General features: G+C 38.6%; 1 protein-coding gene across 1 annotated transcript in view; it reads left to right on the top strand.

Annotated features, from left to right (window-relative positions):
- Window positions 1-11,239, top strand: part of LOC135461803 (E3 ubiquitin-protein ligase rnf213-alpha-like) — a 132,250-nt gene extending 121,011 nt beyond the window's left edge. The window contains 8 exon segments of the mRNA XM_064739048.1: window positions 559-642; window positions 1,515-1,716; window positions 2,316-2,532; window positions 4,962-5,036; window positions 5,188-5,379; window positions 6,654-6,743; window positions 7,417-7,616; window positions 9,002-11,239. Of these exon segments, the coding sequence (XP_064595118.1) occupies window positions 559-642; window positions 1,515-1,716; window positions 2,316-2,532; window positions 4,962-5,036; window positions 5,188-5,379; window positions 6,654-6,743; window positions 7,417-7,616; window positions 9,002-9,179 (1,238 nt within the window). The 3' untranslated portion in view covers window positions 9,180-11,239.
- The last annotated feature ends 2,668 nt before the right edge of the window (window positions 11,240-13,907 follow it).

Below are 13,907 nucleotides of genomic sequence, written 5' to 3'. Positions count from 1 at the left end.
AGATTGCTGTGAGTTCAAGTCCAACTCATACTGGCTTACTCTCCGGCTGCACATGGGAAGGTCTGCCAGCAACCTGCAGATGGTCATGGGTTTCCTTCAAGTTTCCTCAAACTATAAAGCTGGTCGCCGTCGTATAAGTGAAATATTCTTGAGTGTGGCGTAAAACACGAAACAAATAAATAAATAAATACTACTGTATATATGACCATATGTTATCCCTTTGTTAGGGTAGATAACGAACCATCCTGCTAGCATCACAAGACTTTGTTGACTCTTCCAACTTTTAGCATGTTTCCAAGGTGTTTACTCAAGTATATATTACATGGGCATTATTCCAAGTATACTGATAAAATTATCCTTTTTGTGAAGCTCTGCAACTGTCCAACCCAACCAATGTAGTATTGTCTCTAAACTCATATTACAAGGATGTATAAATCGTACTGAAAGTTGCTTTCATGTGCAAAATGTTGAGGAATTCGAGTAGTCTTCCTTCGGATGTGGCACCAGTCTTTTCACTGTGTACAGTCATGTATAAGTGTTGTCTGTTTTGCTCCACAGGTCACAGTCAGAGAGAGTACAAGAAACTGCTGCATGATGTGTCCCAGGCTTGGGACTGTGTCAGGGTAAACATCCCATCTCACGGTAAGCTACAGTTTTACACAACATTTCCTCAAGCTAAACAGAATTCGAGCATTGCTTATGACCACAATAAGGCAGTATTGTTAAGTTAAGGCAAGTTAAAAAAGCAACAGATTGTAATAAAATGTTTATTTATTTTAAGTTGTTAGTAAAATTGCAGGAATTGCAGTACATTGTTGTAAATACTAAGATGAGTTTGGAAGCACATATGCCAGTGTTCAGGGGTTGAAAATCTTATGTCTTGGTAAACAAAACAAATTTTCCGTATGTATTAAATAAAGGTGCAAGACTGTTGTGTGTTATTACTGTGTAATAGTAATGTTCAACAGTAAAAAAAAAAAAATAGGTAAAGAGGAGACTTTATTACATTTGTCTTTGTTGTGAGCTATGTTCATGATGAGTCTTTTTTGTGTTTGTCTTTGGCGTGAGTTTTGCTCATGTTGGAACTTTACTGCATTTGCCTTTGTTGTGAGTTGCACTCGTGATGAGACTTTATTAAAAGTGTCTTGCTGCGAGTTCTGATTGTGATGAGACTGTATTAAAAGTGTCTTGCTGTGAGTTCTGATCGTGATGAGACTTTAGTATATTTGTCTTTCGTGTGAATACTGCTCATGTTGAGACTTCATTGCATTTGTCTTTGTTGTGAGTTGTGCTTGTGATGAGACTTTATTATGTGTGTCTTTGTTATGATTTGTGCTCATGAGACTTTATTACCTGTGCTTTTGTTGTGAGTTCTGCTCATGAAGATTTTTCGTTACAACTGTCTTTGTTGTGAGTTCTGCTCGTGTTGTGACTTTATTACATTTGCGCTTGTTGTGAGTTGCGGTCGTGATGAGACTTCATTACATTTGACTTTGTTGTGGGTCTGTTGTCAGGCTATCCAAGCCCAAAAGGGCGAGTGCATGTGCCGCGGGAGTACTGTCAAGAAACAATCAGCAGTAACTCCTGCCTGGCCATGCTTCTTCCCAGCCTGAGGGGACAAGGGCTCTGTTCCTATGCCCTCGTTCACTTTCTGCTTATGAAACAAAACGAATTTCTACAACAGTACTATCGTATCACGGGGAAGGAGATGTCCAGGTAAGGAATATAATGGACAGTTCAGGATAAAAAAATGAAAATGATCTTTATATGTTTAGAAGCTTTTGTCAACTAATAAATGTTTCTAAATTTGAGGAAATGATTTCGAAATTTAGCATCATGCTATTAGTTGTCTCCCTTGTAAAACAACAAAAGAAAATTATACAAATCCTTACAACTGAATGATATGATTTATTGAATTATTTATTTGGTTGGTGTTTTATGACATACTTGAGAATATTTCATTTATATAAGGGCGGCCAGAATGATGGTGGGAGAAAGCGGGCAGAACTATCCACAACTATCCGCAGGTTTCTCTGAATGATATCAAAGAGGATGTTCGTGAACAAAAAAATGATAATAAATGCCCTGTGAGAATTATTCTGGTAAAAATAATTTCCAGATTTAGTTTGTATTGCACTACACATATGTAAATACCTGATCCTTATTGTTAACCCCTACCTCACTTCCTTGCATAATTATTTTAATTCTGAAATGAAAGGGGCTGGGAACCACCTGCATGGTGCGTGTACTTGAACTCTGACTATACTTATTTCAATAGACTGATGCTGAACTTGTGGCCTACCTCTTGTTTTCAGTGTGGACACAGTGTGCTGTTACCTTGCCAGCTCTCTGACACCAGCCCATCTGATCAGCTACGACCCAGACAGAGACATTCTGCCAATCATCCTTGCCAACTCAAACTACTCATTTGAAGTCGGCAAAGGAACACAAGTGCAGTACGACTTCATAAACTTTCAGCATCAGCTAGACAGCCGTTTTTTCCAGGGAAAACCCCTCCTCAAAGTCGAACAGGTATCCTTTAATAATATACTTTGATCACTTTATACACAAGCGGTTGATCTGTAAACTTCTGTATGTGACATATGCCCTGACGTTGTACCGCCGCGTGGTTAGTGGGAGGTAGACTGGAACACACAACCTCATTGCTCAGCATATTGAAAGACTGTTAAAGGGAGAGCCCAGTTCAAATTACGTTTATCCAGCTAGTGACTAATCGCGTGAAACCACCTTAGATAAAGATTTCATATTTGGTGTGCAGGTTCGTATAGAGGTGAACTAGGTTCCTACCTGTATTTAAACTGGGGATGTTTCAATCAAATTCTTGGTTTCCATGGCCACGGACTAGAAATAAAAAGTTTAAATGATGTGGACGCAGTCATTATGTTTATATATAAAATTGAATCATAGGCAGTTTCATACTTGATCAACAGAGGCATATTTATAGTTGGTCCGTTCCACAGTGTCACCCCAGAATATGTAAAAGAATTTTTAATGGCATTGGTTCTAGGTTTTGGGGCTATAAGGTTCATGGAGGTTGTAGGTCAAAGGTTAGTTTGATAAACAATTGCAGCGTTGGTAAACTGGCAGAAAATGTAGCTTGGAGTTGATGCTTTGAGGTGTTTAAACATTAGCACAGCTTTGTACAACATGATTCTTTTATATATTGTCATCCATTTTAAGATTTTGAACAGCTCTTGACTTGGTGTCGTATATTGTGCATGTGAAATAATCTGTGCTGCATGTTTCTGGAGACGTAACATACATTCAGGCGACTCTTTAGAGCCACTGCCCCATATTGTGCAACACTAATCCAACAATGGTTGTCAGAAGCATGATAAAACAAAATTCTGGTGTGGTGTAACTATTTTTTGATCTTTTGTAACCGTGGATGATACAGGTTTATACTGATTCTCCATTGGTTTCTTCCAGGGCAGCCTAAATCATTGCCTAAAAGCTTATTATACTTAACATTTTCAATTTCTTTTCCATTAATTTCTAAATGGCGTTTTCTCTCCAACTTAGCTATACACTGTCATGAACCAACTGTCATGCATTTTGTCTTATCAAGGTTGATTGCCATGTCATTTTTGTTACACCACTGCAGTATTTTTTGGCTTTCATTTAATTGCGCTGTCTGTACATGTTCAAGTTTTTTGGCTGATGTTGACACTTCTGCAAACAGATCAGTAGTACAATTCTTAGTTGGAGATCATTAGTGAAAATAAGGAACAGTAGAGGGCCAAGTGTAGAGCCCTGGGGGACTCCGTATGGTAATTCATGTAGTTGAGATTGAATACTTCCCCAACAGACTTGTAGCCCGTTTAACCCACAAGGTCTCCATCAGCTGTCACTGTGAGTCCATGTCCTGCTCATGCTGGCTTCTTCTCCAGCTGTAGGTAGGAAGGTCTGTCAGCAACCTGCAATTGATAGTAGTCTTCCCCCAGGCCCTGCCCTTTTTCCACCCACCCTAATGCTGGCAGCCGCTGTATAAGTGAAATATTCTGGAAGACAGCATAAAATACTAATCAAATTAATAAATAAATAAATTCACTTATAGAGTTTCTTGAAGCTGAAATATATTACTTAGTGGCTCGATGTGACACACTTTCTGTCCCCGGAACGTTCAATGACCTCAGGTGAACTGAGTTGATGTAAACAACCAGAGATCATTGGCGTCTTTAGCAACCAATCAATATGAGGCTTTCGAAGGAGCTCGTTTGTGCTGGGAACAGTTGATGTCTATCAGAAAAAGGTTAATTCCCATTTCCCTGCAGTGGAAGTACATAGCAACATGGTGGACACGCCAACAAAAATCTTCAAACGGCTGTGGCTTCATGATTTTCCATTAGTTCAGCTTCGGCTCTTTCCGTGACGACTATCTTGTTTTGTGCAGAGCATCCGTGATTGGCTGAAAGAGACACACCCCATGAATGCGTCAGGGATAGGAAGTGTGTCAGATCCTTGTTAGCGAAGCAATATACACACGATGTGATTTTTATCAGATTGTTACTGGCTTTGTATATGTAAAAATATTCTGAAATATTCTTAAGTACGGTGTAAAATACCAATTAAAGTAAATAAACAAATAAAATATATTACTCAACTCAACATTGGATTACACAAGCCAACAAATTGTATACAGTGACAGACAATTTTATATTTATTTATTTATTAGATTGGTGTTTTACGCCGTACTCAAGAATATTTCACTAATACGACGGCAGCCAGCATTATGGTTGGTGAAAACCGGGCAGAGTCTGGGGGAAACCCACAACCACCTGCTGGTTGCTGACAGACCTTCGACAATTTTATACTTTGTTAGAAGTATTAAAAGAACTGTCAGTTATAATTTTATTGATCATTATAATTGTGGAGATGTAAATTGTGTGGTTGGTCTATTTAATGCTTGTGACTGTTGGTTTCTTTGCTGTTTGACAAAGGTGGAAACAGTGATATTCCGCACAGAAGTTTCCAACGCCAGCATTTTCAAGACTCTGCGAGAGAAAATCAAACAGGTAAGGTCTGAATAGAGACAAAGTACAGGTGTAACAAACTCCACCAGTAACATAAATAGGTTTGTGTGTGTGGATGTCATATATCTAACTGTAATAGAAGGAATCTATGTATGTATGTACATTTGTATACCATTTTGTTTCTGTACTGCAGGTGTCACTGTGGCAGGGTGTGAAGGCACAGATCTGCAAGGAGCTGCGCTCTGTCCCTGATGTCTGCAGCGCTCTGGCTAACGTGGATGTCAGTATCAGCTTTCTGGTGTCTGCCCCACAGCACCCAGAGCTGAACCTGGAGGACTTCATGGTGAAAACCCTCAAGATGAATGAGCCGCTCTACAGCCCACAGGTCACACCCAGTTCCTCATTCCTTACTAAAACATTAGTCTGTTCAGTTTTTTAATAGAACAGATTTATAATTTGGACTGGTGTTTTAATGCTCTGCTGAAGAATTTTTCACTTCTTTGATGGCAAACCTGATGGTAGGTTTAAAGGTTAATTGTGGACACCAGGTACATTGTACCTGAGCTTATCTCTGCAAGTAAAGCCGCAGCTAAAGGATATAGGAAAAGATACTATAAAGCGAAGAGTATAGTTTTAAGGAAAGTGAAGAAAGATATGCCAATAAGAAAAAAGATTCATTTTTGAGATGTATTTTATTTTCAGAAATATTTGAAAATGATATCATCAATAAACATACTGGGAATGCGAGTCCAGCTTAGATCCCCCCATTCCATTTCACCCTCCAGTAAAGTTAAAAGTAATTTACACCCCAAGGAAAAGGCTGAGAAGCTAGTTTGTACATTCATATGCTGAGCCAAGTCGTGTACTCCATATTAAGAGATAAAAACCAAGTGTTTCATATCTCCTTAAAGAAGCCCTGTGAGCTGTATTTCAGCACACCATCTCATTGGTCAATGCAGCTTGGGCACAATCCATACTTCCCTTCTGCCAGGAATTCTATACAAGTTATATGTATTTATTTGATGGGGTGTTTAACACTGTCCTCAAGTATATTTCAGTAACATAGTGGAAGTCTTGAACACGCAGCTGGAGCAACACCATGGCACAATAAACTAGCAAGAGACTCTTTTGTGTGGTCTTGCATGAAGTTCACTCCTTCAACTATAATGAGATGTAAAACATTTGGGAGAGTTTACCAGTAATTCAGTGGTTTACTTTCAGACCTTCAGTTTTTTCCCAGTAAAAAAAACAGCCACTAGTAACATTTTACACAACAATCAAATAAATAAGGAAGTAAACTTGGACCTGAAACATGTAAAAGCAGTCAGCGTATGATACACAGGTGGGAAAATGGGAGTTTGACTCTCTTGAGTCCTGTTTGTACTTCTGACATCTTCATAGAGAATGTGGATTAATATGATAATCTTCTGGGACCTGAGTGACTGAGGCTGTCAGAGTGCCAGCATGGCGCAATGACCCAGGAACCTGTCCGTTTTCCTCCAACCATAATGGTGGCCATTTTATACTTTGTGAGTGAAATATTCTTGAGAGCGATGTAGAATACCAGTCAAATAAATAAATCAAATAAGATAATATTATGATCAATTCTACAGAGACTGTGATGCCAACTGAGTAACCTAAATTAAATTTTCGTTGCAGGCCAAGAAGCATTGTCTGTTCCAGCATGTCCAGGCATTGTGGCTTCTGCTCTCTCTAGAGAAGATGAGACGACTCACACATAATGGCCAGGTGAGTGGTTAACACATCATGTACAGGCGAGTGGCTGACCCATCATGGCCAGGTAAGTGGTTGACACATAATAGCCAGATGAGTGGTTGTCACATCATTGCTAGGTGAGTGGTTGACACATCCAGGTGAGTGGTTGACACCTGGTGTCCAGGTGAGTGGTTGACACATTATGGCCCGGTTAGTGGTTGACACATCATGGCCAGGTGAGTGGTTGACACATCATGGTCAGGTGAGTGGTTGACGCATCATGGCCAGGTGAGTGGTTGACACATGGTGGCCAGGTGAGTGGTTGACACATTATGGCCAGGTGAGTGGTTGACACATCATGGCCAGGCCAGGTGAATGGTGTACTTTGATAGTCAGTATTTGTCATGGAATTTTCACTGTTGGTTTTATATGCAGTCATTGTCAACACATTTATAAATACACTATGACATCATATAGTTCTCATTGTGATTGTCAGTTGAAATGAGCCAGTTTCAGTTGAAATGAGCCTTCAGTGGCATGGTCAAGTTAGATGTACAGTTCGTCACATTTTTGAGTCTGACAATGTTTCAGGGTGCATTGAAAGTCCTGACAGGACTGTAATGGAACTGTTTGTTTTCAGGGTGTGTTTGAAGGTCAGGAAGCAGCATTCCTGGCAGAACTGACTGTTGGCAGGTTTTGTTTTCAGGATGCATTTGAAGGTCTGGATGAAGTATTCCTGACAGAATTGACTCAAGAACAGGAGGAATTACTAAAGAAGTACCTGAAGAAGCTAAAGGGCAACAAACTGGACCTGTTTATTGAGCAGCTCCATGATTGTCTGGTTCTGAGGATCGCTGTGTCACAAGACAGGACTGCTGAGGACTTCATGGAGATGGAGCAGATGAGGTAAGACATTCCCTTAAACGCAAACATACACCAGAGATATATGGTGTCTAAAAACACACACATATACCAGAGATATTTGGTGTCTATAAACACACACATATACCAGAGATATTTGGTGTCTATGAACACACACATATACCACAGATATTTGGTGTCTATAAACACACACATATACCACAGATATTTGGTGTCTATAAACACACACATATACCAGAGATATTTGGTGTCTATAAACACACACATATACCACAGATATTTGGTGTCTATAAACACACACATATACCAGAGATATTTGGTGTCTAAAAACACACACATATAGCACAGATATGTGGTGTCCATAAACATACACATATACCACAGATATGTGGTGTCCATAAACACACACATATACCACAGATACATGATTTCCAGATATTTGGTGTCTATACACACACACATGCCAGACTTTTGGTGTCTATGAACACATAGTGTCTGTAAGCACACACACATATACAAGACATTAAGTGCATGTACATATAAACACACACACATATTCCAGACATTATGTGCATGTACATATAAACACAAAGTAAATATTTGGTGACAATATCATGGCAGCTGTCGGTCAACTGTATCATAAAAGAAATGGTGCTATTGACACCAGGTGGAATTAAACAGCAGTCAATAATTATAAAAAATAAACATTGACAACAAGCTAGCAGCTAGGCTGTGTTGTTGTGGGGTGGGGGAGGGGGGGGGGGGTTTTAGTGAACTTCAGGCAAGCAACTTTAGAATGTTATATTTGAAGACTTTTTTCAACATCTACATGTATAATAATGAAGTCGAGACATCACCACGTCAGTGTTTCACCTTTTTCTTAGTGTAAAACCTTTTACATGTCTGTGGTGATAATAATAAATAATGATATTTAGGCAGACTAAAGTCTAGGCAGACTTCATTATTATTATTGAACCCACCTACAACTATGAGTCGTAAGCAGTATATAATCTACATGTATATTCTTCATTATGGTGTAAACAACCAAACAGCTACAAAATAAATAAGTAAACACCTATATGTAGCAAGTAACTGCAGAATGATATATCATTTGATTGCTTGATTGAAGCTATGCTGTCATGTTATTTTTAGTCATCTTCATACTTGATATCACAGAAGCAGTAATCCATATTTTTGTTTTGGGACTCCTTGAGCTATATATAAGGCATCACAAGGCAACTTTGTTGACATCAAGCACAGATGAGATTTAAGGTGGACAAGTTTCACATACAAAGCTTGCAATTCTGACAGTGAACGAAAGAGAAAATCTTGATAGTCTGGTCGTAGACACAAACGCCATGGTGACTGTCACAGATATCATGTGTTTGTTTATGTTGTTTTTTCTGTAGATTGCGTGACATGTTAATGGGTCATGTGGAATCCTCTCTGTATGAGGGCATGGCTGCCACAGTCATGACACAGCCTGATCTCTACCTTCAAGACTTCCCAGAGGACATCCTCTGTAAGCAGTCTGCGGCTGTCCTCCATCAGGCCATACGTCAGGAGAGATCGTCCCCCTACCAGTGACATGGAGAGCCATATGTCTGGTGTCAGTGCCAAGAACTACAAGTACTTCTTAAAGAAGTATACAGTAATTGTCCTAGAAGAGACTGTCCAAACTACATGCACACATGTAGTACATCAAGAAAGCATTAAATGCTATACAACTTAGAAAAAGAGGTTTTTCTTTCTCTTATATTATGAATACACATGAATAATGTAACAAGAAGCTAGGAAAGGTGTTCTGTTCCGAATAAGGAGCCATTTAAAACAGTTTTGTCACATTGACCAAGCCTTTGAAAGCATATGTACTGGGCATGTGATGCATAATATTTGTGAACATATTCATAGAGAATGTCTTCAGTGATCCTTTTTTGCATGTCTGTTCCACTTTAATGTACATGTATTAAAACAATATATCCTTTGCATTAAGATTTGACCTTTGTTGTCGAAAAGTTAGACAGCTATATATTTTATATCAGTTGTAGTTGAGCAAAGAATATATAAACAATACAACCCTATAGGAATGTACATGTACAGTTATATCTAAATACAACCTCATAGGAATGCACATGTACAGTTATGTCTTAATACAAACCCAGAGGAATGTACATGTAGAAGGGGTTCCCTTCACCACTTTTTTGTTACTGTCTGATGATGGCCTCCAGAACCTCATGCCATGTACATGTCTGTGGTACAATGTATTCTCGTCTAAGTGTTGAGTTTCTTTTTGACTGTTAAAATGTGTGTCATATCCTCATGTAGTAAGTGTAGCAAAAAGTGTCTAAGTAATTACAAAACATGCTTTGTTTGTTGTTGTTGTGTTGTATCTTGTTCATTTTAGCCATAATATCCACAGCTTCCAGCAATGCTTCACGTTAATCATGAGAAAAGTTTTACAGTGTCCGTTTGGCAGATTTGTATCATCTGGGGTTTCGTTTTAAGGATTATGTACCAAGGATTTCAACATTGTGTTATCCTGGGTGAAATCTATAAAGTTGTAAAGCCTTATATTAATAATAACATAAATATGTAGCTATATATATATTTGTTTCTTTTACTAACACATATATGTACATCAAGTATTTATAATAAGATTAAAGTTGAAATACATTTTGTCTTTACTATTCTAAGAATAGATTTGTTCTTGTCTTTGTATGATCTTCGGAATATTTTTATTGATTTCACTGTGAAGATATAACATGTATGCTGCAGGTACACGTTTTCTGCAAATTACATGCATGGTCTCACTTAATAGTAACTGTTAGTTTGTTTGTGCTTAATTTGTTTGTTACTAGTATCTAATTTGGTTACATGTGCATTCAAAAGAGTAATAGGTGTTGTAAGCTAAAAAATGCTATCATTATTTTATCAAGATGGATGAAGCTTTGGACATGTTTTATTCTTGCCCAATAAATTGCTGATTTGCAATTGTGATATCCTTTACATTCATTGTAGGTATCAGAGAAAGGTGTTTTATTATGGATTGCAGATTTTGTATACTTTTTGAGCCTAGTATTGTTTTACATGTATCAGCGAAATAGTTATAAATGTGTGCACTTGTTTTTCAAAATATCCCCTATGCATAAGTCTTGTGACTTTTTGTGACTCTGAAGTGCCTGATTTTCTATATATACTTGCATATGGATACATATATATGGTGTGTAACACCTTCCATGCCATATGGTATCAGTAATGCTTGTACTAATTAAATGCTTTCCTTTATGTCAACATCTGACTGAATTCTTTTTAAACAGGACTTTGTGTTGTGTGTTCATTGTAAGCTATATTTGACATGACACAACGTAAACACCAGTGTGTAGTTGATGATTGTGAAAACTGAAAGAATGAAGAAGGAAGGGTTTTCTGGCCAGCTCAACCCTGACAGTGGATGCAAGGATTTTGACATTGGGAGACACAGGTTTAGTCTCAGTTTGAGTCATGCAGAAAACTGGGCTGTGCCAAACAATTGGTCATGCTAAAACTGAATTTAGCTGTTAAGCGAAACACTGGGCCCTGCTAGGACTGTCAGGTCAAACAGTTACAGAGGGTCATGCCGAAAACTGGGTTATACTTAAGGATTGGTAGCAGGCCACAATGTGGATGTTTCAGGTCTTTATGTTTGGGTATCTTCAAATTTAAATAAAGTTCAAGAACATTTTAATTGTGTAATTGAAGTATAGTCCTAAGTAAATCCCTGAGTTCGTAAGAATTTGAGCGATGTCATATTGGAGAGAGAATTGTTCTTGGGATTGTTGGCAAAACTCTATTCGCGGGACAGTCGAAAACAGAATAGGGGACATTCTAAAACTGGATCTTAGGACATCATAGTGAGAAAACTGTACTCCTTTACTTTAAATATTAATAAATACCAAGGCATGCATTGCTCAGATTTGACGAAACTTTGCTGGTTTAGAGTTTCTTAACGTTTGAAGCTCTTCCCTCATCTTCCCAATGAAATGTCAGTCACCAAAATCTCCCTATATATCTCCTGTGGATAATATCACCTTATATCCACACGGTGGAGTAATTGAATGTCTCCAAATACTGGAGACCTTTGTTTTCTACTCATAGATGGAGTGTTCTTTGAATTCTCAATAAATCATCCTTCCAGTAAAGGACAACCTCCGCTCTGCCATGATCACGATTCCTGTAACGTAACCCTGTTTATCATTAGCTCTGGGACAGGCTACTGTCATAATCTGTGTTAGGGAATTTTGAAAATATTGGGAAATTAGAGTAACCTCTGCGTGACTGGCGCAATCAGTACCCGATGTTCAGAGTTAGAAAGTAAAATAACGCTTTAAACATACGTCAGAGTGAGTAAAAAGCGGATTGATTGTTGTTTAATTGTGCGTATAGGGCCGACGCAAGACTTGGTTATTAACTTTGGCCTATATACATATAACATTGTGGTCAGTTTTACTGGTGAAGGAAAACTGGCACAAACCACTATCATTGGTTAAACTACTAAATACTTTTCTCCATGTGTGAGGTCGATTTATTGAAGTACACGCCATACTGGTTGAAACAAAATGGCCTTCAACTAAAACGTACCAGATCACGCGCCTTTCTACTTGATCCTACGGTACCGAGACAAGGCTTATGTATAGGTGGGCGCCATCAGCGCAGTGATTTCCCCCCAAATTTGGGGATAACTGTTGATAGAGAAGTATGAGATATTTAATAAGTATTTTCAGTACTTTTAGCCTAAACCTGTATCACCCAGAGTCCAGAAGACAGTAAAGAACGCGCGATAATTATTATTGCATTCCCCGTGAATTCTGTTATGCAAAATCAAGTGGTAAGTGTGTAAATATATTTAAATTGCCATGGTTCAGCTTGAGCACGGACGGAGGCGATAATAATACCCACGAAGCCTGTAAATAGCACACTGCTCAACAGTTCGGGATGTTCGCCATCGCGTGCAGTTGTTTACATAAAGCGAAAGTAGCCATCTCAGATCAGGTGACGTAATGCACGAGCCTCGCTTTTAACGTCGCCGTTGTAAAAAAATATGGCGCCCAAGTCTGTTCGAGTTGTAATCTCAACGGAGGTATTAGGTACATCTCTATTTTAATCGCAACTAAAGGCCTTCCCAAGCTGTCCATCAAGCGTTTAAAACGTTAGTCACCAATGTCTAACGAGCCACAGGTCGTATAAACCTAGTCTGGAATTCTCTGTCCTGGGCTTGGATTCAACCTGTACCGGTCAAGTTTGTCAATTACTAGAATAAACCGTAGTCCCCTTGGTTAACCATGCATGTACCGTCCTGACTAGGCACAGGGTAGACCTTATACTGTAAAGCTGCAGTCAAACCAGCTAGAGTTTACAGTCAGTTCACCTTGGGTGTGGGAGGTTGTCGATAAAACCAAAGCCAGCCGGGACACTGCTATAACGGGACATCCAATTTCGGTATAACCTGGGTTCGATTTCATGAAGCATACTTAGTGTTAAGCAGCCCTTAACTAAGTGCATTTCATATCTCTACAACATAGGTTGTCATGGTAGTTAAGGGCAAACTTGGCTAAGTAAGCTTCTCGAAACAGACCCCAGGCCCCGGGATGACTGGAGGGAACTTAGACTTAAAACCAAATTTCAAATCAACGTAAAATCTGGGTAAGTTATTGATCAACAAATTTCCGCTAAAATAATGGAAAGGAGCATACCAAATTAATTGATTAAAATTTTGACTTCAGTCCAACTCACCTCGGTGGGGATAACTTCACCAAAAATAACAGCTGGCTCGAAACCGTCCTTACAGTGTGGTATGTACTAAACCATCCGAAATGTACATATAGCAATGCCAGCACTGGACACTAATACAAAAGACTAGAGACTAGACAAAAAAATCCGTATTTCTTAAACAAAATAATGTCATTATGTGTTATGGGAAACCGAATATCAGCAAACTGCCGCCTTATAAGTCAGGTACATGAAAAACCATCTGGGCACCTAAATCCACCAATCAGCGAGAGCTGAATTCGAGAATATACTATAGAGTTGAAACTGGAGGAAAACAGAACATCAAAATGATATATACAATTAAGTGTCTTTCATACAATATTTCCTATAAATTATTAGTTTAGATACATCATCTAGGCGAAGAGAGTAAACTCAAGTTTGGACATCCAAAACACAACCTTGCATTGTGATGTGAGAAAATCAGTATATATTTTGGTGATAAATTGACACGCGCACAAATAGACAACAGGACAGACAACTCGCTAACAGTAATTCGAATAGCTTGATATG

This window comes from Liolophura sinensis, chromosome 1 (genome assembly GCF_032854445.1).
Source record: "Liolophura sinensis isolate JHLJ2023 chromosome 1, CUHK_Ljap_v2, whole genome shotgun sequence".
In the NCBI taxonomy this organism is placed as follows: Eukaryota; Metazoa; Mollusca; class Polyplacophora; order Chitonida; family Chitonidae; genus Liolophura; species Liolophura sinensis.
This window is presented reverse-complemented; position numbering and strand designations above follow the sequence as displayed.